Consider the following 23,901-nt stretch of genomic DNA (forward strand, 5'->3'; position numbering starts at 1 on the left):
TTTAAAACGACTTCCACACTGAATCAGAAAAGGGGTACGGAAAAACATCCTGGTTCTTCTGAAAGGTTGACGTTTTCACTCCTTTAATTTCATTATCAAATTTAATTCCATCGATTGGGTTTTTAATAAAATTCTGCAAAAAGAACTAAATTATGACGAGCTTGTTGTCAACATTACAAAGTGCTTGTTATACAAGTCAGTTTCTTTTTGTTGTTTTTTTTTTTTTGGGGGGGGGCGCAGAGTTTAGTTACCAAAAGTCAAAGTTTTCAAGCAATTTCAGTTATTTTGATGAAAGTTTTATTTTAAAGGTTTTATATATATATATATATATATATATATATATATATATATATATATATATATATTTAATGGTTAGTTATCTAAAAAAATATATTTATAACAGGATGTACTGTTTACGTTTGTAAGACATATTTGTAAAAATATCACCTCATTAATAAAACCAGCAATAAACAAATCAGTTTTGTTAAAAATTCAGCACTTTTTCTGGTTCACAGAGGAAAAAAAAGAAAATTACTTTTTCTTATTCTTTTTTAAAAAATAGATACATTAAAAAAAACTTCCATGTGTACTTGGATAATACTCACCGATTGCTTAAAAAAAATTATTTATACATAAATTTTTTCTGAACATGAAAATTCTTATTTTTCTCATTCAAAAACCCATTTACAGAGTCAGAACCAAAATCCCTTGTTTGCTCAAACTCAAATATTATTTTGTGCTTTTAAAAAAAAAAAAAAAAAAAAAAAAAAATGGATACAATGTTCTTACAAACTTAACTTGACTTTTTTTTTTTTTTTTTTTTTTTTAAACCACGAGACTTTTCTGCTCTGAATGTTACTTTATCCCCTCTCCTCATGACCCGTGTGACCCCGCAGGATAAACTGCTAACTGGGCTTCAGTCATGCTCAAGGAGGATGATGATGGTCACGTGATCCATGGCCACAGGTCTCCTGTACCTCCACCTCACTGCACCCTCCGACTTCCAACACTTCCTAGTTCCCGACGCATCTATTTCTTCCTTTATTTGTGTACTTGTTCTTTTTTTCAGCTATAGTGTCGCATTTTGTGTTAAGCACTTTCCATAATCCTTTCGAAACTGAAGGTTATTTAGTATTTTTAAGCGGGGGGGCTGAGCGATCTTATGCAATGGTTCAATAAACATATAGCCATCCACTTATTAAGAATAAACTACTTCATAAATTATTGAAGGAAGTGTAGGATGTAAACAGATATTTCCTACGTGATTTACGTGATGTGATAGTTTACGGCAGGGTGTTTTTGCGTCTTTTTGACCTCATCTGCCTTGAACCGTTTTTACATTGTAATCTACGATTCTTTTCTTTTCTTTTTTTTTTTGCGCGCGCGAGGTTTAAGTTGTTGAAAGCAAAAACCAAAACAAAGCAAAAAAAAAAACAAAGTCAGGTGGGTTGAGTAGCCTATAATTTTACATATTCCCAAGAGAACAAGTGGTGAAGGAAAAAAAAGAAAAGAAAAGAAAAACACTTCAAGAAATTCAGTGGTGGATTTTACGCCGAATCGGCTGCTTAAACCATTTACGGAACGTTTTTCTAGATGAGGTTTATTTCCCCTTTGGGGGCCTGCGTTTACTTCCCTCCACAAAAATGTAAACATGCGAGGATGAAATACACTTGTTCCAAAAATGCTTACAGTTATTATAAGAGCAATTTACATAGAGAAATTAACGTCCGACGAACAATAATACTAGAAATATACCAGAGGGTTTATTATTATTATTATTATTATTATTATTATTATTATTATTATTATTATTATTATTATTATTATTGTTAATAATAATAATAATAAGCACTGTATTCCCTAACATTCCCAATTAATACCAGATATACCATCCATCCATTTTCTGTACACCCTTGTCAGTGGGACGTTCCAGGCGAGAGGCGGGTTCATCCTGGACAGGTCGCCAGTGTGTCGTACACACACACACACACACACGCACGCACGCACGCACGCACGCACACACACACACACACACACACACACACACACACACACACACACACACACACACACACACACACACGTAGGGAGAATTTAGAGAGACCAATTAACCTAACTGTCGTGTTTTTGGGAGTACTGGAGGAAGCCAGAGAACCCGGAGAGAACCCAAGCATGCAGAGGGAGAACATGCAAACTCCCTGCAGAAAGACTCCGGGCCGGGAATCGAACCAAGGACCTTCTTGCTACCAACTGCGCCACTGTGCAGCTCTGCCAGATATAAATTCCGGAAATAGTTACATGATTTATCATTTCCGCATTTACTTTTGCTTTTGTCTCTATTTCACTTCTGCTATTTGTAAACAAGCCTTCAGCTGACCTCGTTCTTTACTCTCTCTCTCTCTCTTTCTCCTGCCTCTCTCTCTCTCTCTCTCTCTCTCCAGTGTGTGCGTGTGTGTGTGTTCTGTATCAGTGTGTATGTGTGCCCGTCTGTCTCTCGTTGCGTGTTACATCATCACGCAATAGCTGTCCTCTCGTGGCCCACTGAACTGGCTCTAAGCGCTGTACCAATTTGGCCGTCTACTACGCGCTTCACGTTTCTATGGATCAGCGCAGGCAGACACACGCAGGCGGCGGGCGCACACATCCAGTCACGGAAAGCGCTCAGGCTGTATAGTTTTATTTATTTATTTATTTTTAAGGCAACCATGTGGAGTGATTAAAAATTAACAAAAAAAAGTCTACCACATGCATCAGCTCAAAGTATACTTGCTTATATCTCAGATGCTTAAAAACGGTTTGATTTTATGGGTAAAAATAAGGCAATTGTGTGGCTTCTTTCTGCAGCTAAAAGCGCACAAGTGAACACTCCAAAGGGACAGAAAACATCTGAAACAAATGGAAGTATAATGCAAAAATATAATAAAATAAAATAAAATAAAAAATCAAGCTGATTGAAGGGATTCTAACTTCCAACACTCACATTTACGCTCCAATCAAGCTGCTGCCAAAATGTCAACAGTCTCGCCCCCCAGCTCCCCTGGCAGATTTGCAATTGAAGAATGAGCTTTGAAGTTATTGAAAAAACACGTCACACCAGTAATAATCCCAATTTTCAAACGGATTTTAGCACGTCATTGGACGTCATACTAGAATATTAAATCAGTGATTCTTGAGAAGAGGGGCAAAACAGGTCCTATGGATAAAGCACAAAATTTGAATAAAATACACACAAAATATATTTTTTTCAAATATCTAACTAAACTAACCTGGGCCATGTGAGCACAACAATGTATGTTTTCCTGGTGTTTGCTGAATATTTTTTATTTCAAACATTGTAGTAGATGGATGTTGTCTTTAAAATCCCTTGTCCTGAAGCAGGACTCGATACATTATAATAGTTTAAAACAATCAAAGGGATACTAAGATAATATATCATGACAATTAAGTATAAGTATTCAAATAAATAAATATAAAAGTATCATTGAATTGAATTAAAAATCATTTTTATATATTTTCCAACTCAATTGAAATTTGTCCCAAGTTTTGTCAACACCGTCAGACATAAAAGATGTAAAAAATTTAATAAATAAAAAATCAGGCATTATTGGGGGGCATCAGAACTTCTGAGGACCCCATGACCTCTGACGCTCTCTTCCTTTGCTAAGCAGCTCTAGTTAGCTTGTTATTCTTTAGTTTTTCTCTTCCGTTTTATTCCTAAGTTGTTCGTCATAACCATGATGTGTCAACACCATAACTGACAATTTACAAAACTTTGATGAAATTTTGTGAACTAAATGCTTAATTTTAGTAAACTGTAAAGATTTAATTGACCTGATGAGCTGCAACTCCGTCAGAGTTTTTAACTTTCAGTGTGACTCTTTCATTGATACTGTAGACAAATCTCACTTAAATCTGCAGTTAATTCATTTTAATGTATTTTATATAAATGGCTTTACTTCACATGTATCAAGCTTTTCTTTTTACTCACTAGTTTGTCACCACCTTCAGTTCTGTGTCAACTCCGTCATGCACGATCAACTCTGTCAGATGGACTTTATGTTGTTTTCTTTGTTTTAAATATTTCTTTTGTTTCTAGAGAAGCATTTGTCTGTAAAACCGAGTAAAAATATCACTTATAGAGTCATTAAAAAAATAATTGTATATTTATTTTTGTCAGATGGTGACGACAAAGTTCTGGGTCAGATCCATTAAAAATGTAATTTAAAAAAAAAATGTTGCAACTGGGAGCTTGCACCTTAGCATCTTTACAGTTCCAAAACATTATTTTGTCATATTTGTATACATAAGCTTGAGGAATAATAAAAAAAATGTGGAAAAATGTAAACCCATTTTGTCCCACTTCTCAAGAATCACTGAAATATTATACATTCAAATAATTGAACTCCCGCAAAATCACAAGTTTGTACGTTCAACTTTCAATTAATATTACGTTTTCAACCCTACCTAATTTTTTTCTTTCTTTCTTTCTTTTTTCTTTTTCTTTTTTTTTTTTTGAAGTGAACTGAAGTTGTTAAATTATTGAACCGTTAGCTATTCACATTCGGTGTGCGGTGAGGAGAGAACACACAGAGAACAGTAAGGTCAAAATCTTTATACGAATAAAGCAACTTAGTGAAAGTTGAGAGAGGTTGTTTTTACATCGACAATTTAGGTTCGTCTTCAGTTTTACCTAATTTATCGACAACACTAACGCAAAACGCAATGTACGGGCAAGTTGCACTGTAAAATCGAATTTTGAAAATGTGAATACATTCAATAAGATTTTATCGAGCCTGTAAGTACTTGAATTTAGCTTCCAATGACATTTAAATTATGACTTCACTCGATTCTTATTTTAATTTTATTTTTTTAATCACAAATTGGACCAACTCAAGACAGCTGTTTCAGTTGTTAGCTTAACTGCTAGCTAGCTAGGCTCAGGTGGTCAGCAAATAACAATGAGCCTGGAGTGTTTACATGGGTTTTACTTTGAATCAGTAGCTTAGTAAAAGCAGCCTGCTGTCCTTAGACTTGTGATTGAGACGTTTTCTTTGTTGGACTAAGAATTTGAGTTTTTAAAAACGATAGCTGTTTTTACTAAACTTGTTACAGCAACAAAAGGTTCCCAATCAATTTTATCAGAATTCTGACTTTTTACTACAATTCGAGAAATTCCTTCACTTTGCAACCCATATAAGCATATCAAGGCAACTTCTTTCTGCTGAGTGCCACACAAGATAAACGAGAATTGGATCATTAGTTAAATTCCGATCAAAACATTCAGCTTTACTTAAAATGACGTGAATATATATATATATATATATATATTACACGTCATTCTCAGAAATGACCATAGTTGATTCAAATTCAAATCACCTTAATTGCTAGCATTTAATTAATTTTTATACTATAAAATGTTTCAAAAGAAAACAGCTAGAGTATGTGTGACTAATTATTCTGTGAAAAAATGATATAAAAAACGAGATCTTTTACTGTGCTTGTTATGTCATTAATATTAAAAACGTTCAGCTTACTTAAAACTCTTTTTAGCTGTTGATCTTCTAAAACAATTCTTTTCAGGAACGATTATTCACCGTCAAATTCGAATAAATTTTCTTATCGTTGTGTGTCAAACGGTAGCATATCTTGGATCATTATTATTATTATTATTACAATTTTTTTTTTTTCTTTTGTGGCCATGATGATGTGTAAATCTGTGACCCGGCGGCAGGGAGAACACAGCCGCACCCCCTCGCTCCCCTGCCTCACCCGGCTGACACCCTCCTGTCCGCTCACCGCAATTACGAGGATGAGTGTGAGAGAGGTCAGATGGACACGCAAGGCCCGTTTGCGCATGTTCCAAAACGTGCAGCGGTGGCACCGAGACGAGCGTGTTTCAGCCTACATTTGTGAACGCACGCACAGAGGCTGAAACACGCTCGCCAGCCAGACGTGACCCTTCCTCGTTGCAGGGGCTGCGTAACCGCACTTGTAAGTGGTCATTCCTGCACTTTGACTTTGCACTTAAACGCACCAGAAAGCTCAAAAGCAATTCAATTGATTTCCGAAACAGGCTATGGTCTCGTCTTTTTTTTTTTTCTGTTGCAAAACAAAAAGAGAAATTTATTCTTCTTAATAAACAAACTGTGTAGAAAATATCACACCTCAGATACACCATAATTGGCAAAAAAAAGTACAATGCTTTCATTACCTCAAATCAAAACACATCGCACAGAATTATAAATGACCTTGCTGCTTGCGTGTTCTTTTCTTCTTTTCTTCTTCTTCTTCCTTTAATACAAATTTCAAATCGAAACCTTTAAACCTTGTTCTGATTTGCTCATAAAATAATAATATTAATAATAATATATGTTAAAAAAAATTATGTGTTTGACACAATTTAAACATGTGATCACTTAGAACCTGTCCTGAGACGCTCCTAAAGAAAACAACAGTGACTGAAACAGATCACGTCTTGATAAAGTACAAGGAAAATTCGAGGTCAAAAAAATCCTTTTGATTCTCACTGAAATAATAATAATAATAATAATAATAAAAACCCCATACCATAAATATATAGTTTCATAATCAGCATGAATATAGGCACAAATAGTGTTTGTTTTTCCTGCATGTCCGTCATTCTGCTGTAAATAAACGTACAAAAATAATCCTACCTTCAAAGAGGGGAGGGGGGCGTTTGTTTCTGCTTTTGATAAGTTTTTTTTGTTGTTGTTGTTGCAGTTTTAAGACGTTTTTTTTTGTTTTTTTTTTTTTTTAACAGGCGCTAGTGCCTCCTATAATTCTGTTCGGGAGGTTTTCGACTAAAACGGCCTCCGGGTGGACGGACTGCGGCTGGCTGGGGAGCCCCAGGGAGGTCGGTAAAACCGGGACAATGACAGGAGGAGTCCTGGCAGGGCTCAGCGACCCGCCGATGATGCTCTCTATGGAGAAAGGAGAACGCTGCTGCGGCTGTGGCGGCTGCTGCTGCTGCTGCTGCTGCTGCGCCGGGGGGCTCGCTTTCTGCGCCGGGGATACGGAGCCCAGAGCGGACCCGAGCTGCGGGTAAAATCTGCTCCGGGCAAGGTCCGTGCTGGTGGGCATCAGCGACGGCGACGGGATGTGCGTGTGGGAATGTCTGGGCTGCTGTTGCTGCTGCTGCTGCTGGAAGGCGAACAGTGCGGAGTGCGTGTGGTAGGACTGCAGCTGGATGCCGTAGCCTCCGCAGCCGTACGGTCCGTACCCGTACGCCGCAGCTGCCGCCGCCGCCGCCGCCGCCGCCGCGGGGATGAAGCCGTTGGGCTCCCGCAGCAAGTCCTGCGTCTGCTGCCGCTTGAAGCGCTTCCTCCGCCTCAGAAAGCTCCCGTTGTCGAACATGTCGGCCGACTCCGGGTCCAGTGTCCAGTAGTTGCCCTTTCCGGGGTTCCCGGGCTCGCGCGGGATCTTCACGAAGCAGTCGTTCAGGGACAAGTTATGCCGGATGGAGTTCTGCCACGCCGGGAACTTCTCCCTGTAGTACGGGAAGCGGTTGCTGATGAAGTCGCAGATCTCGCTGAGCGTCAGCCTCTTTTTGGGGCTCTGCAGGATGGCCATGGTGATTAAGGCGATGTAGGAGTAAGGGGGCTTCACCAGGGCGTTCTTCCCCGCCGGCTTGAAGGCATCCCTGGAGGAGGAGGAGGTGGAGGTGGAGCCGTCCTGTAGGCATGGAGGAGGAGGAGAGCCGGCCAGGAGGATGCCGTCCCGCATCTGCGCCACCTCGTCCACGTAGGAGCGCGTGTGGCCGTCGCCGTCCTCGCCCTCGCCGACCACGTCGATGTCGGTCTCTTCCGAAAGGAGGGAGGCATCCGACATCTCCGAGCTCAGAGTCATGGCTCAGTCTGTGCGCTCCGAGCTGCCCCTGAACCCCCCTAAAACACGTCAAAAACTCATAAGAGAGGGAGAGGAGAGGCGCAGGAGAGAAAAGTCCGCTGTTTTTTGCGCTGTTTCCATAGGGTTTCTCTCTCTCTTTCTCTCTCTCTCTCTCTCTCGCTCCCTCTCTCTGTCTTTTCTTTCTTGGGAGGTTAGGCAGTTCGCAGACTGAAACGCGAACCCTGGAATTGTAAGACTGAATGTGTGAGTTTGGGGGGAGAACCTTCGAAACGGGCAAATAGATCTCACAAGGGGCGGGTCTTTTCTTTAAATTTATACCACCGCCCTGATCACATGGGGGAGGAAACGTCACAGAGGCAAACGAGAAGCATGTAAAATCATCATCAACAACAATAATATAATAAAAACGGAATTTGAAAACTCAGATTTTCCTTTTCTTTTGAAGAAAGACATTTTCTAGTGCCTTTTTGATGCGTTCCAAACTCATCTAATGCGTTTATTTTGTTAGAAATGTAGCAAATTGCTACCAGGGCTGGCATGTCTCCATTTGTCTCAGTGTACATACAAAATAACAAGAATTAAAAAAAAAAAAAAGAAGAAAAAAAAAGTGAAACAAAGGGGTTAAAAATACATTATACAGGAAGCTCAGTGATTGGCCATTCATTTCTCTTCTGCCACTTCCTGGGAGTGGCGCTCCCAGTTTGCGTGATCCCGCACTTCTCCAGATTATCCTGCGAGCCATTTGTAGTAGGAAAGAGTCAGCTGTTAACTCGAATCAGTCACGGGTCACGCAGAGCAGGCAAGACCCCCCTACCCCCCACAGCACCCTACATGCAGCCGGGGCCTAGAGCCGGCTGCATGTAGGGTGCTGTGGGGGAGCGGGTATAGACTCGGAGTAATAATAATAATAATAATAATAATAATAATAATAATAATAATAATAATAATAATAATAATAATAATAATAATAATAATTATAATTATTATTATTATTATTATAATTATTATTGTATGGCACAATCAATATTTTATTGTATTTGTCTATTCAAATACAATAAAACAACACAAAAAAGAGAATTTTATAATAAACACGGAGGACATGGCAGAAGATGTCATCTTTAATAAATGTCCGGCAAAACTCGCACAATTCTTATTGATGATTTATTTTCCTGTTTTAGGATTATTATTATTATTTATTTTTATCTTTTACTAATCTTTGGGCTCTCTCTTTGATGTTTAACGTGTTAAGTAATAAGTAAATAAGCTAAGCGAGTTGAATGTAATTAAATTCTGCCTTGCTCGTTTATAGTTGGCTCATTTTGAGGTTGATTTGAAACACGCCGTCACATTTATTGGTCGAAAGAACGACAGTAACTGCTAGAGATTTTATTTTAAAGCACACAATAAACTTGGCAAGCAAGTAAATAAATAAATCGAAATTCGAAAAGAATTCTATTTTTATTTTTTTACATTATTAAAGAAGGAAAACAGAAGTTTTTTGGTTTGTTGATTTATATATAAAAATACATATATTTTTGTTAAAAAGAAAAAAATAGATGATTTATAAAAAAAAAATAATAATAATAATAATCCATTTTCAAACTTGATACGGTACCTTCCTTTTTAAGGGGATCTGCTTTGTTTGCGTGCCCCTCCCTTCCCCACAAACGTTTCAGACGTTTCCTTGTTTACACCGCCATCTAGCGGGGATATCGTCCCGGACAAAAATAAAAAGGAGGAGAAGAAACCTCCAAGGGACGCAACAGTTTCAGTACCAGCTCTCACACAGCGGCTGACTAAAATTTTATTCAATTTTGGATAACTCAGAATGCTGGGATTATTATTTCGCCAATGTTACATAGGCTATATTCTTGTGTTAATGGGTTTTTTCTTCTTCACGTAGAGCAAAAACATTACCATGCACTTCTTTGACCACAATACCCCTTTTAAGGACGTCACTTCCCAGCGGCAAAATTAATCGAAAGTGGGGTTTTATTTCTACTATCGTTAATAATATTGTCGATAACATCGTTGATATTTTGAACAATAGCTGATGTTTAATTCAGTCAAAATGTGAAGATTGACAGTTTTAACCGGTTCATCGTGAAGGTGTTAAACTTCTTAAAATATATAAATTGACCGACAGTTTAATGCATTTAGAGCAGACTCACAAAGAGACCTGCAACAGACATATCTGTTTATCGCAAAATGTTATCGTGATAATAGAGCAACTTTTGTTTTTGTTGCTATTTTATTGAATCATCTATTTATTTTAATCACATATATTTATATATAAATTTATAAACTGAAATACATAAATAGTAAAAAAAATATATATATTTATATACAAATAAACTCACAGGAAAAAAAATGTTTGGAAACCTCTGGCACCTGTTACTTACCCGCTGCATCCCGTTTTTTTCATCCAAATAAACTTTGGAGACTTTAACCAAAACATAAATTCTTGAATAACCACTTTATACTCTAAAAGGAAATGGAGGTCATGACATATAAGGCCATTTCCCCAGAGCAGCACAACCTTGAGACGTCTTGATGCAAACACAAAAAGAAAGCTAATGCACTCTTTTGTTGTTTATTTGTATTTGCAGTCAGCGATGAGTCCTGACAACCACCAATTCCTAAAAGAAAAAATAAATAAACAAAAAGAGTGAGGAGAAGAAAAAACAAACAAACGCTGCACACACTTGTAACCAGTGACATCACTTTTGACTAAAGATGTTGAAATTAGTGTCTGATTCAGCATACAATGAACGATCGCTTATAACTTTGAACGTAAAACGGCAGCCTGCAAGTTCACTTACTTTCTCAGAGTTAATCTAATTAAGTCAAACAAAGATTTGTATTTGTGAAACTTTTTTCTTTTCTCACTCTGACAACTTCTGGTTTGAAAGAGTTGTGAAAACCAAATGACCTAAACTAGCCAAACTAGGACTGATTTACTTCACAGCAGTTACTGATGTTTTGAAACAATTTATTGGAAAAATCTTAGGGGTGGGAGGAGGGTTGCAGGAAAAAAAAATTGTTACTGACTTCAGTTTTACACTGACACTTTATACAAACACAATCAACAGTTTATTTCATTGGGAATGTTTTGGTCCTAGTTACATACAAAACAGGTGAAGCCAAAATGATTCATACCCATGGTTGGTTTAAAACACCCAGTGTTGATTGGGTTAAGATTTAAGGAACAATTTCACTGAACACAACTCACTTTTTGTGATTATCCTTACTTTATAGTACTATTGCGTGCATACATTGTTATATAGTATGGATAATATAATAATACATGCCACACCCACTGAAACTACTGATTTAAATCCTAATCTTGATTTAAAAAGCAGCTTATAGATTGGTTTAATAATGATCGATGAGAGAGGAAATGGGTCAAATAATACTTAGAAGTGGGTAAAAGTTGTTAACCACCTTGGTAATGTTATCAAAATGCTCAGTATAAGAAAAGTTGCATTTTTTAATTTTCCCACTGAAACACTATTTTGTTGGGTGATGTTACATCTAGAGCAGGGGAGCCCAGACGTTTTGAGAGCAAGATTTCTCTCTCACCAGCCGCCTGAGATCTACCTCATAACACTGCTCTGCTAGTCAGTCGGTCTTTGAGTCCTTTTTTTTTCTTTTGCTAATGGAACTGAAACACACTGAATTGCGCAACACCTTGTTGAAACAATAATTACTGAGATTATTAATTTTAACACGTTGTATTGATTTTAAAATAAATATTATTCTTTAATGGAGCTACAAACGTTTAGGATCTTAGTGAACATTTTTGATAAGCGCGTCAGAGGAGGACGTGCTGGTCTCAGCGTCCTGGCGGCGTTCAGCTTGTCACCTAACTTGCCGAGATCGACTCGAAACCTTCCCGGGATCGACCGGTCGATCGCGATCGACGTATTGAGCACCCTTGATCTGGAGTATTTTAGCATTAAGGTTGATATTTCCATTTATCCGTCACCTGGTGCAACATTTCTTTTTGAAACTGTGGATGAAATGACGGAAATGAAAGCAGAATTTAGCTGTGAGAGTGATTGAAATTGAGAAAAATGTTGACAAATGTAAGACTTTGTAAACATTGTTTAACCTTGTTATGGAATAGTCCAGCCGTGGCACTAATTACGTTTATTTTAATTTTTTTTTTTTTTTTTTTGAAGCGTTGCATCCTGCCTTTCTTGAGACAAGTTTGAAAAAGGAAGACTGATGTTTTTTGAATCGGCGGAAACTGCTGCTGGACTAATCAATATGGGAATTCATCCCTGAGTTTATGTCTTCATCTCCGGTGTAGCCAATAGTCAAATACAAGGAACTGTGGATGTAAACATTTTGATGCAATATTTTGTAAGCATCAACACAGTTTAATCTTCTGTGGCAGGAAAGGTGCTGAGTTCATTATTTGAAATGTTTTGTCTTCTGGAAACTTTTTTGAAGTTCCAGTTATTTTTGAGTTTTATCTGAGGTCCTATGATATGTATGCATCTCCACAACCACCCAGAAGCTTAGAAGATTGACTGTATCAATGCGTACAAAAATAGTATTTGTGTGAAAACCGATTCACAATATTAACTATGTGAGGAAATTATTTTATAAGCACCTGTCTAGTTTTTTTTAAAAATTGTATTTAAACTTATTTAACTATCTATTGAAAATCCTGTAGCTGTCTTAGTAAGCTGTGTTTTTGTGAAATCTGTTTCTGTTATTCGTTGGGTCATAACTAATAATTCATAGCACTAATCAAACCTGATGCCAATGTGTGTATTGCAGCCTGCTGAACTAAACCCAGGGCAAAAAACCCCCAAATAATTACGCTTCTCTTTTTTTGTCTGACGTCACGTCCTCCCTCCTCTCTCGCTTCCATCTTGCTCCCCGCATGTGTCTGCTGTTAGTTTACAGGTCAGTGAGGAGCTCTAAATACTCTCTTCTCCGCACTGTTATCCCCTGATCAGACGGCCAGAGGTAAACGAAAGCCTTTCCTAGTCGGATGGCTGATATTCGCCGCGGTGTGAAGCTAATCTTACTCACGGATCTGTGTGGTGGTGTAACAGGCCGTGCTGCTAGCAGCTAAGCTAGGCAAAGTTAGCCTCCAGCTTCCTCGCATAAAAGCTATAAAAAAAACTAATTTAGGCTGAATGCAGGTTAACTAAACTTGCCCTTGACGTTGAATAGCGTGTTGCTGGCTTATTTAGTTCGACTAATAATATTTTCTTATTTGCTTGGCTTCGCTCGTTCAAAGCACCTCCCAGAAATAAGGAGAATAGCTTGAGTTTTGTAGCACTCGTCCAGCGGATTGGGTAATTTTGTCCTTTTTTTGTCATACAGTGCTCACCGGCGGTTCGTTTAATATGGTTTGGACGTCTTATCTTGAGCATTTGCAGTACTACCACACCCACACTGACAATGCTGCTCGGTGCGCATTTGTTTATATTCGTGATATTGTTCCTTTATTTTTACCTTCTTTTTTTTTTATCCAATCAGATCGCACTTTACAAATAGCTCCGTGTTGCACTGATGACACAATGTGTAGAAATAAGTGAATTAATTTATATAAATTGTGCTTACAGTTAGAATAAAAAAAACATTTCATCTGATTTGGCAAGTCAAACCTGAATAGCCTATATATATGTGTTTATTTAAGCTAGCATAAACTATGTAAGTAGGTTGGGTTTGCTTATTTTAGCCATGTTGTTTCTTAAGTGATTTGCGGGGCAAGTGGTGTAAAATAAATTGCATCTGATTTCAATGATCAGAATCTACTTTCTGCCAGATAAATTTCTGGGATCAGCCATCAAATGTTTATTTTATTTTGTCTGCCTGATTATTGTTTCAACATGTGGTCTTTTGTAATTATAGTATTTTAGCATTTGGTGGATTACTTATGGAAGATTTGAACAATGTTGGAGTTTTGCTTTCACCAGGTTTTAGTGTCCTACTAATATACCTATTTCTATATCTTTAAAAATTGATGTTTCTTGAGGTTTGTGTTTCTTCCCTAATTTCCAATCCTGTTTGTTGATTTGTTTTTTCCTTTTTTGGAGTTAGTTGTCACTAGTTTTATCATCTTAAGGAAATGTTCTACCAAGTTGCTGCTAAACAGATAGTTATTTTCTGCTAAAAACAAAAAGAAACTCTGAAATTTTGAGATTAATTGCACATATTTACAAGGAAAGAATTTGGATGTTTTATAATGTAAAATTTGCAAGGAAAAAAAAAGTAAATTTTCCAAGACTAAAGGCATGTATTTACATTTTTTAAGCTAGCATGATTGCTGATATTTAGTCAGAAATTTGTAAAAAAAAAAAAAAAAAAAAAAAAAAATCTCATTCAAAAGCAAGAATTCTAAAGAGCTCATAAAGTCAGATTTTTCAGAAAATAACCAAATTACTTCTTGTAAATACATGCAATCTCAACATTTCCTAGTTTTATTGATCTGCAACACAATGAACGATTCCCTTTATAAATGTAAATTTTGCTGTTATGATAAAGCATTTGAGTTTTTCATTACTCTTTTTTTTCTTTTTTTCCGGAAGCCACATAATAAATACAAATTTATAGAAATAAGTTATGAACCTAAAGATGAATTTGTTATTCTAACTTTTGTGGCTTCTAGTGTATCTGAGTGCATCTCTCTGCTAAACTTTTGTTCTTATTTCCTGCTGGCAAATGTCAGAAATGTTGTTCACGCGAGTTAATTTCAAGATTAAAACCTTCACTCACTGTTCTAATCTGATTTAGTGTTTGAGTTTACAGTGTGATGTCTTGATCTGCATGGTGCGTCTTTGTGCGCTTGCCACTTCTGCATCATGTTGTCCCATGTTCTTATACCTTAGATTTGTCTGTAAATAACTGCAGCACTACCACCTTGTTATAATATATCGATGTGTTCATTTGCAGATGAAAGAAGCAATTATGAATCAAGAAAAACTCGCTAAACTACAAGCGCAAGTCCGCATCGGTGGAAAGGTAAAGTCTCACCGTTCTACGCAGTGTTTCGGTTCTCTGTGCTCCTTTTTAAATGTTCCTTTTGTTTTCGTTTCTTTGCTTCACCTGAATTTTTCAGAACCAACAAATGTTTATGAATTAATCGCTATTAATTCATGAGAATCATGAATGAACTGGCCTGGTCAGAAATGTAGAATCAGGGAATGACTCTAACAGAACCTGTCCGACAACATGAAGTGGGCCAAAAGATGTCAAAACGCCAATCAAGACCTAACGAAGCAACGTTTGAAAACGGTCACTAGGCCGTTTCTAAATAGTTCTCACTACGGCGAACTATGGTGAGAACTATTTACCACAAATGGGAAAAAAGTTGAACCTTTCAAAATACCGTGGAAAGCTGCTGGTTGCAGTAATTCTTGAAATTGAACAGTTTGTGACCCCAGTTAGAAGCGTATTTGGGTTGAATTATCTCAAACAAATAAAATGGCCCAAAAGAACAAAGGTTTATGCGTTGTCTAGTTAAAGTCTGAGCCTAACTCCGATTTGAGATGTTACTTAAACAGGCCACTGATACTTTTGGGGGCGGGGGGGAGCAATTCTGCAAGATAAATAGGGCCAATATTCCTCCAGTGTGAAGTTAACGACTCATTGGGGGTTGTCGTGGTTGCTTAAATGCGCAACGGTGCAAATACTACTCCCACAGGGAAGCGCCCGCAGAAAGAAGAAGGTTGTACACAGAACGGCGACTGCCGACGACAAGAAGCTCCAGTTCTCACTAAAGAAGCTCGGCGTCAACAACATCTCCGGCATCGAAGAGGTAGGCGCCGCGCGGCGGAGCCCGCCTCCCCATGTCCGCGCCCGTCTCCTTCGGTAACGCCTCGGCGTCTCGTTCCAGGTGAACATGTTCACGAACCAGGGCACAGTGATCCACTTCAACAACCCCAAAGTGCAGGCCTCCCTCGCCGCCAACACCTTCACCATCACCGGCCACGCCGAGACCAAGCAGCTGACCGAGATGCTGCCCGGCATCCTCAACCAGCTGGGAGCCGACAGCCTGACGAGCCTGCGGAGACTCGCCGAGGCTCTCCCCAAACAGGGTCCGCGACCCCACGCCGTCGTCACAGATTCCGTGGCTTCGCCGCGGTTTCCCCGTCTCGTTGCCGACGTGGTAACTGTGATTGCTTCCTCTGCTTTCAGCTGGAGATGGAAAAGCACCGATTGCAGCAGTAGAGGAAGAGGACGACGACGTACCAGGTGAGGGGTTGGACATCTGGGGAAATCTTCCCACAGTGGGGTCGTTGCATCAAGATGCTGCTCCTCCGGCTTAAATAAATAAAATGCCACAGGATTTTCCCTCCCAGGATGCATTGCTGTCTTTCGACGATGGTGCCGCCTTTGGCTTTATTTGCTTTTCTTTGCAGAGAAAGTTGGACCCAAACACATGAGGTTGTCATTAGCGCGATCCCGGCTTTTCCCAGGACTTCTCAGGTCCTCGCTAACGCAACAAACAATTACGCAGCCGCCCCGCCGTGGAAGCGCGTCATGGCACAGGGGTTAACTACCCTCGCCACCACGTTGTTGACAGAGTTGGGTTTCCTTTTGTTCTCCTGCTGTTTGCCCAGACGTTTTTAAAAATTGTTTCCATTTTAACCTTTGACCCTCTGAGACTTGGACATGGTGGTTCTCACAGAGGAGGGAGAAGCCAACTTCTTGAAGTGCTTTGCCATAATTTGTACTGCGCCTTTTTTGGCTTTTTTTGTCGACAAGAAACTTATTTTCAAAGCATGGCCTTTATATTGTTGTAATAATTTTTTTCTTGACAAATTTGTGCGCCACTCTGTGCCGGCCTCCTCTAAAATGCATCGAAGTTTGAGGTTTTTATTGTGTCGAAAGAAAGGTAAAATGGTGTGAATGCTTTCATAAGGCATTGAACGTTGAGCCCATTGCAAGTCTGTGTGCGAGTCAGGAATCAGGTTTCAGATAAACTCACTCTTCCTGGGAGCGTTTCGAAAGCTTGGATGCGACTTCCTCTCCTGCTCATTCAGTTCAGCCCTCCGCTTTTGTGTCGTTTCAGATCTGGTGGAGAATTTCGACGAAGCGTCTAAGGACGAGGCCAACTAGGGGGAGACGGCAGAACTCAACAGGACCACGTGGGGGGGGGGCAGGAGACGTTTCGCATTGAAGAAGCGGAGAGTTGACAGTCGAAACACCTGAGCAAGTTGAGACATCGTGTCGGCTTTGAGCCTTCTGTAAAAAAAAAAAAAAGCGCAACACTTCAGTTAATTACCGCCACACTCTTCAATCATTTCTTTTGAGTCGTTTTGTAGAGTACTACCCCGTGCGGAAACTGAGGTCGCAGTATTTCAGAGTTCAGGTGTGTTTATTTCTCAGTACACCTCTTTGCCGCCAGGCACTCCACATGCTTGTCGTGCTCATGTGGTCTTAATGTCCAGTTCCAGTAAGAGATTGTGTGTCCGATGCCCCCTGGCTGTACATCCGTTTCCTCTGTTACCGAACTGTGGCGTCCCTAAAATCACCATATCTGGAATAAACCTTTGCTACTGTCGCTAAGCAGAACAGTGTGTCTGTTTTTTTGTTTTGTTTTTCTAAGTGGGAATGATAAAATGCTTCAAAACATGTTTTCACCAGACATGTTTGGCACTTTTCCCCGAATATCTGACTTTTCTCCACACGTTTCTCTTGCACTCTTAATTGTAATATATTGTTTAATGCTAACTTAAAGGGTTAGCGTTAAAGTGCATGCAGAGCCGCAGTCTTAAATTCCTGTATTTAAAATGAAGGCCTTACAATTTCTTGAATTCAGTGAAAAACAAGTTGGCCTGTTGCAATAAGCAAATCAAAGAATCAAATGATTAAACAACCTCAATAACTTCCATTTACATGATTTAGTTTTTCTCTTTTCTTTCTACCAAAAATTGGTTGACAAATGTCTTCAGTCTCAACTAGCCCCCTATTTTTTTTTTTTGACAGTGTTGTTTACAGAGACTTTATAATTCATTGTATGTGTTTCTGTTGTTTTGTCCCAGTGTTAAATGTTCTTTTAAGTTGATTAATTTTTAAGAATTGGTTCTTGCTTTATTATACCATTACCATTAGGTCACTTGAAAGTGGTCTCAAAACAACGATACTATTTATCACAATAGCTTCTGGGACTATTTGTTACCGTGACGGGCCTAATGACAAGTTAATAGCGGGTCTTGAATTTTGTTGTGGCGGGACCGTTTAATCTCAGTATGTGTAGTTTTCTTGAGACTTTACTGTAGCACAGAACTCTTGAGTCACATGCAGACATCTTCACTGTGACTGAACGCGGTTGCGGCCATACAGCTAATTGAATTCTTTATTATGTTTGTTTACCACTAATATATTCTTTCTAGTTTGACAGCCATCAAACGTAAAAGCAGGTTTATTGCCAGTTATGGCTGGATGATATTTGTCTTGCCCATTAGCTCCCTTCTGTTGCTAACCAATATGATTTTTAGTTTTATATATTTATTTGTACGTGTGTCACAATGTCTTGCAATGCATTCTCATTGGTCTTGAATTGGAATTGATGAAACCTGCAGCTATATGTTGCTCTTTATGAAAATGGAAGCTCTCAATCTTGACAAAATGATACTATTGGTCTGAAGCTGATGCGGTTACCCGGATGATCAGCCATGGCAACTGTTTACACTTCTTTCCGTAAGTGTAATGAACTTTTGAATAATCACTTCTTCAAAAGTCATTTTATGATTTATAAACAGATTTTTATTTTATTTTGTCTTTTGTTTAACTCAATTCAGACTCGTTTCTTGGTTTGCTATGTGACTCGATGTGTTTATTCAGTATGGAGCACTTTAAACTGCAGATTCCTTCACATCTAAGAAGTGCTAATTATAGGGAACCTCCTGTATTTCCCCCCCACAACCAATTTGGTAAAAGAAAAAGAAAAAAAGTGTAAATTGCCACAACTAATGGGACTTTATGTAATTTAAGTTTCACATGGTGGCCTAAAAGAAAATTAGATTATTTTTTCTTAATTTTCTCACATGCCATTCAGTTTTGGAAACCTACCATTTTGTAGCTTAAAACAGCTTCTATTTTTTTATGGTAAAAATTTTAACTTTTTTTTTTTTTTTTTTTTTAAACAGAAAGACAACCAACAAACACATTTGGACAGACGGCAAAATTACGACTTTTAATGCACAAGCCATTTGATACAAAGCTGCAAAAGAAGCACCACGATACCACTGTCGATTTGCAGTGTATGGTCTTTTTAAAATTCACTAAACATCTAAGCGTGGCTGTACGTAAACACACAACTGACCCCAGAATGGCCACAATACATTCAAATAAATAAAATTAAAAACACACAAAAAGATTCGGTTGTTTCACCCGACATGTTGCCAGCTTCATGTTCTCACGGTTCAATGTGCCTCTCAAATGTGCTTGCTGTGAAGACCAGACATGAAGATGAAAAACTTTTTTTTTTCCCCCCAACTTTAGAAACCATTTCAGTATGGTTAAAGTTATTTAACCCTCCCACAGTCCAAGGTCGACATTCGGGAAAAGCGAGGCAGATGTTATGGGGTGTCCTCAATTTCCGAAAACACAGGAAAAATAAATAAATTGGAAAACCACACACTCTACCTCTTTAAGGTCAGCAGGAGGTTAACAGGTGGAAAAGGTGTAATAATATATTAGGATGTGACGAAAACAAAAGCCCGTTGTTGCTTTAATAAAACATCACTTACATGTAGTCTGCGACTCGTTGACAACTCCAGAGGATTACGTTAAAGTGCAGAGCATGACCGCTTCGAAAAGGGTTAGAAGTGAAAACAAGCTGTCGTGTGCACAAGATTAAATAAATAAGATTTTACGACACCGTTTTGAAGAGATCACAATATTCCCGCAGGCCGCAATCCAGGGCGTGCTACATGATTGTCCAGCACCAAGCAACGTCCCACAAGAAGTCTGTCCTCCAGGAGTTCACTCTCTGATTCCCATCAGTAGCTTCAGTAGGTGGGCCTCCATCACCTGTTGAACTAAACACACAAACACGGATTTGTTTCCAGTGTAGAACCAGTAGATGGCGCCACGACCAAAGAAACAAACCCCTCAGAAACAGCAACAGTTTGCTAGCTGTAAAATCACATCGGTGGTAGTAACATGCTGAAGGTTTGCATAACAGCCAGGCGATACATGTGCGTCTTCATTGGTTATATGCTCAGGAAGGAGTTCTGTCCCACTGATGAATGTGGCTTTGGTGCAAAAATGTAAAGCCAGTCTTTTCAAGAGTAGAGATTCACTCCAAAAACAGAATTAAAAGTCAAATTGCAAATGCAGCAGACCTTCATTTTTAGATTATTTCTGTGGTTTATGATGTATTTATTTAATGTGTATTTTACATTTAAATTTCTCAAAGTGCAAAGGATCTTCTTTTGGTAATCCATATTTCTGTGGTTTGAAGAAACCAAAACTTCAGTCCTTGGCTCTAATGTCAATCGCTACATTTGGAAGAAAATGTAACAATTGTGAGCATCGTTGAGAACACTATCCCAACTGGGAAGTATGGGGTTGGCAGCATCATGTTGTGGGGAACATTTTGTGGCTGATGCGCCTTATGAAACAGCATCATGAAGGAAGAATGATAGGAAATATTGACGCAACATCTCAAGATATCAGTTCAGAAAATGTTTGATTTATATTCAGACAACGTAGGGGTGTAAATAACTGGTTTCAGCTTTAGTCCAAAACCCCCCCCCAAAAACAACAAAACAACAAAATATCTATACTAAATTCCAAGTTGTGCACCCGATTATTGTTTTTTAAAAATCACTGAAGCCATTTCGTGGATAACTATTCACGTCTTTGATGAGCATGTAAACGTCTGGCTGTATTTAGAGCTAAACGTAGCGAGTAGACACGTTTGTTCCTCACACACCGTTTCGATGACCCATAGCCACGGCCATATCCATGGCGTTGAATCCCGAATCCGACTCTACAGTGGGATCAGCGCCGCTGTCTAGAAAACACGAGTCACATTTCACGTTGGTGTCGGATCAAACAAAACAGACGGGAATTTATCCTCTTAAAGTCATTACCTACAGATGAATTTTCCTTACCTAACAGAATCTCAACACAGCGCACATGGTTGCCATGGACAGCATAAAGCAGAGGGGCGCCTCCATTCTGAGGAACATAAGTTGATTTTTAAACAGCGACGCCCAGAGGCCAACCAAGGGAGTTAAACATCGTTACTCTGTAACATCAACCTTCCACAACCAGATCTATGTTGATACATCAACCACAATGGGATGCAGTGGACATGAATCAAGCTCATACCCAGTCGTACTCATTGACGTCCACTCCACAGTCGATGAGCATCTTAACTATGTCTGTGTATCCCTTACTGCAGGCCAGAGACAGCGCACTTTCCCTTCCTTTGGCCAGCAGGTTTGGGTCGGCCCCCTGCAGCCAAGCGAGAGAGAGAGAGAGAATGAATGTTTCCAGAGTCGATTCAATAACCGTTACGTGCTCCGTTCTGTTCCGCCGTACGTTTTGCAGCAGAAACTCGACGACGGCGATTTGTCCGTGCGCCGCGGCCCACATCAGAGGGGTGAAACCTTCGTCGTCTTGGAGGTTGATTACGGTCTCTGTGCAAAGAAATACACCTGAGACTAAAATCTGTTGGAGGTGCCAGAGGTACAAGAACAAGGTGGTGTGGGTACACTTTTTCTATAGTTCATGATTATTAGGTAAAAATTGGCAATCATTGTAATGTTTACGTCTTAAATTGTTTTGCTCACACTGTAAAAGGATTAGAAGTGATATTAGCCAAGTTACACCAAGGTCAGATGCACCACAAAAGGCAGGCACTTTTTGGCTTATGGCTGACTGACAATTTTTAAAGTTTTTCACCTGTGGAACATATAAGATGTAAAAAATATCCCTCTATTTATTGGATGGAATCAATGTTGAATGTTATAGAAAATGAAGGGATTATAAGATGATCCCTGTTTACGGAACTAAGCACATGATCCTAAACTTAATCAGTATTCATAGTACTGAGGTGAGCAGTCTCGGAATTGTGTCCACTACTGTGCAAAAAAGGAAAACTGTAAGTGCAGAGGAAGAGGGTACAGAGAACAGGGCCCGGAGGAACACACAATGACAAGAAATTGCTTTTACTGAAAGACAAAACTATATGCTCTAAAAACCAAGATGAACTGCCCACCTTGTTCAATTCTACTGGCCAAAAACACCATTTCTCCCTGGGCTGCCAGCTGATGAATGGATAAAGCTGGAAAATAAGAGGAAAACTTAAAATGTTGCACTTCCAATTAAATGATTCAAGTAAAACAAACAAAAACAAAACCATCACTTACAGTGGACCAAAAGAGGTGTGGAGGAAACCTCGTTGCCACGGTGTTTGTTGGTCAGTGTGGTGGACTGTTTGATCGGGGAGAAATGTTTAGTGGTGGATGGCGTGTAAACGTGACGTACTTGTATACCTGGTGACGGTGAGGTTTGGATGTTGCACTCAGCTGAAAGGAAGAAAAGAGATCTCTTTAGTGTACACACAGGATGACGTCTTGTACATTAAAGAAACAAATTTCAACTTAGAAGGCAGATCATACCTTTAAACAGAACGGAAGCAACCTCCAGGTCAGAGTTCACCTGGTCCTGAATGTTCTTACTGTCCTCCTCGTTGAGAGACTTCACAAATCTGGAGCAAACATTCATGTCAAAGCGGTTGGGGAGGATGAACTTGATGCCCATGGCCACATTTTGAGGGCTTGGCTCGTCGGGGTTCGGACCCACAGACTGCTCGGTCTTTATGGAGCTCAGGTCAGGCATCACGCAGATCCCCTCCATGTCCTCAGCGACCAGGGGACAGACAGCGGTCCCCTCTACAGCTGCCACGGTAACGTTATCCATCCTCTTATCTTTCACACAGCTAAAGCGGACCGGTAAGAATAATGAAATACAACGCTATATCTCGAAGCTCTCTTCACTGAATTCAAGGAGTGCCAAAATACAAGAATTAAACTAAAGCAGCACTTATTTTCTTCATCCAAATGCCCACAAACCAAACTGTCAGTTAGCTATTTGTTAGCATGTTATAGCATATTGTTGCTCCAGCTTTGTTAGTCATACTTACTTATCGGGAAATAAAACATGTTCAGTTGTTCAGACTTGAAACTTAGACGTTACCAGCGTCCGAGTAGCTAAGTCGAAAAAATACAACATGACGCCAAATTAGAAAATTGTCATAAAATCATCGCTGCGGCTTCGGTGTTTTTATAAATATGCGCATGCGCACTTTGATTCTGGGTGCTCTCCCTTATTTGGTTCTCCCTGGACTTCCGGTGTTTTCAGCTATCCAACAGGTGCAGTCAGCTGCTGTTTAGTATGATGATGCATTCAAGTCGGGTCGTACACTGTATTTTAAAACGTTTTTTTCCCCCCAGTACTTTATAAATGACATCCCAGGGTATTTGCAGGTATGCTTTATGTTGTAAAGATTAAACATTATATAGTAAATTCAAATGCTCACCAAAATAATCTCAAATCTGTACGTGGCCTTAGTTTAGACCTCATTTTAAGGAGGGTTAAAAAAAAATGGGGCACCTTTTTGCTCAGATCTAGTGTCTATCTATAGTTTTAACCAAAATACATGAATGTAGATTATGCCACAATTTCAATTATTTGTAATTTGTGGTGCATCTTGCTGTGTTTTATTAAATTAATTTGACAAATGTGAGACAAGAAATATTCAAGATACTGAGCAAAGTACTGAAGTTAGGCATTTTCTGGAAAACAAAGTTATTTTATCTGAAGATTTTTGCAAAAATTAACCTAATTTATGCCGTGGTTTTTACACTTCCACCAACAGATGGCGCCAATGTAAAGGTAAAAATCAAATGTTAACTTGAAACTGAAATTGAATTTATCTTAAATTTATTATTGAATTTAGGCTTCACGTGTTTGGAGAAAACTAGTTAAAAAGTATACCTTAGTGGTTTTTAAACCATAGATACAGGAGAAAAAAGTATATTTTTA

General features: G+C 39.0%; 3 protein-coding genes across 4 annotated transcripts; 1 reads left to right on the top strand and 2 right to left on the bottom strand.

The window, feature by feature from the left end:
• Positions 1–2,049: 2,049 nt before the first annotated feature.
• Positions 2,050–8,156, bottom strand: foxd1 (forkhead box D1). The gene has a single exon (XM_044095965.1). It carries the CDS (start codon positions 7,864–7,866, stop codon positions 6,775–6,777), a length of 1,092 nt encoding a protein of 363 aa, XP_043951900.1. The 5' UTR covers positions 7,867–8,156; the 3' UTR covers positions 2,050–6,774.
• A 4,517-nt stretch (positions 8,157–12,673) lies between these two features.
• On the top strand, positions 12,674–17,409 carry btf3 (basic transcription factor 3). Of its 2 annotated transcripts, none has more exons than XM_044095968.1 (6): positions 12,674–12,786; positions 14,785–14,853; positions 15,536–15,649; positions 15,728–15,929; positions 16,030–16,086; positions 16,907–17,409. In XM_044095968.1, the coding sequence occupies exons 2-6, from the start codon at positions 14,785–14,787 to the stop codon at positions 16,951–16,953; spliced, it is 489 nt and encodes a 162-aa protein (XP_043951903.1). In that variant the 5' UTR covers positions 12,674–12,786; the 3' UTR covers positions 16,954–17,409. The 2 variants fall into 2 exon arrangements, with proteins under 2 accessions (XP_043951903.1, XP_043951904.1); XM_044095969.1 differs by having other exon boundaries at positions 12,715–12,849.
• A 1,195-nt stretch (positions 17,410–18,604) lies between these two features.
• On the bottom strand, positions 18,605–23,192 carry ankra2 (ankyrin repeat, family A (RFXANK-like), 2). The gene is made up of 9 exons (XM_044095966.1): positions 23,000–23,192; positions 22,476–22,795; positions 22,224–22,382; positions 22,073–22,138; positions 21,394–21,491; positions 21,181–21,306; positions 20,961–21,027; positions 20,780–20,860; positions 18,605–19,880 (listed from the first exon to the last, which is right to left on the bottom strand). Exons 2-9 carry the CDS (start codon positions 22,774–22,776, stop codon positions 19,825–19,827), a joined length of 954 nt encoding a protein of 317 aa, XP_043951901.1. The 5' UTR covers positions 22,777–22,795; positions 23,000–23,192; the 3' UTR covers positions 18,605–19,824.
• Positions 23,193–23,901: the final 709 nt, after the last annotated feature.

Source organism: Gambusia affinis, linkage group LG17, assembly GCF_019740435.1.
Source record: "Gambusia affinis linkage group LG17, SWU_Gaff_1.0, whole genome shotgun sequence".
NCBI classification, from domain to species: domain Eukaryota; kingdom Metazoa; phylum Chordata; class Actinopteri; order Cyprinodontiformes; family Poeciliidae; genus Gambusia; species Gambusia affinis.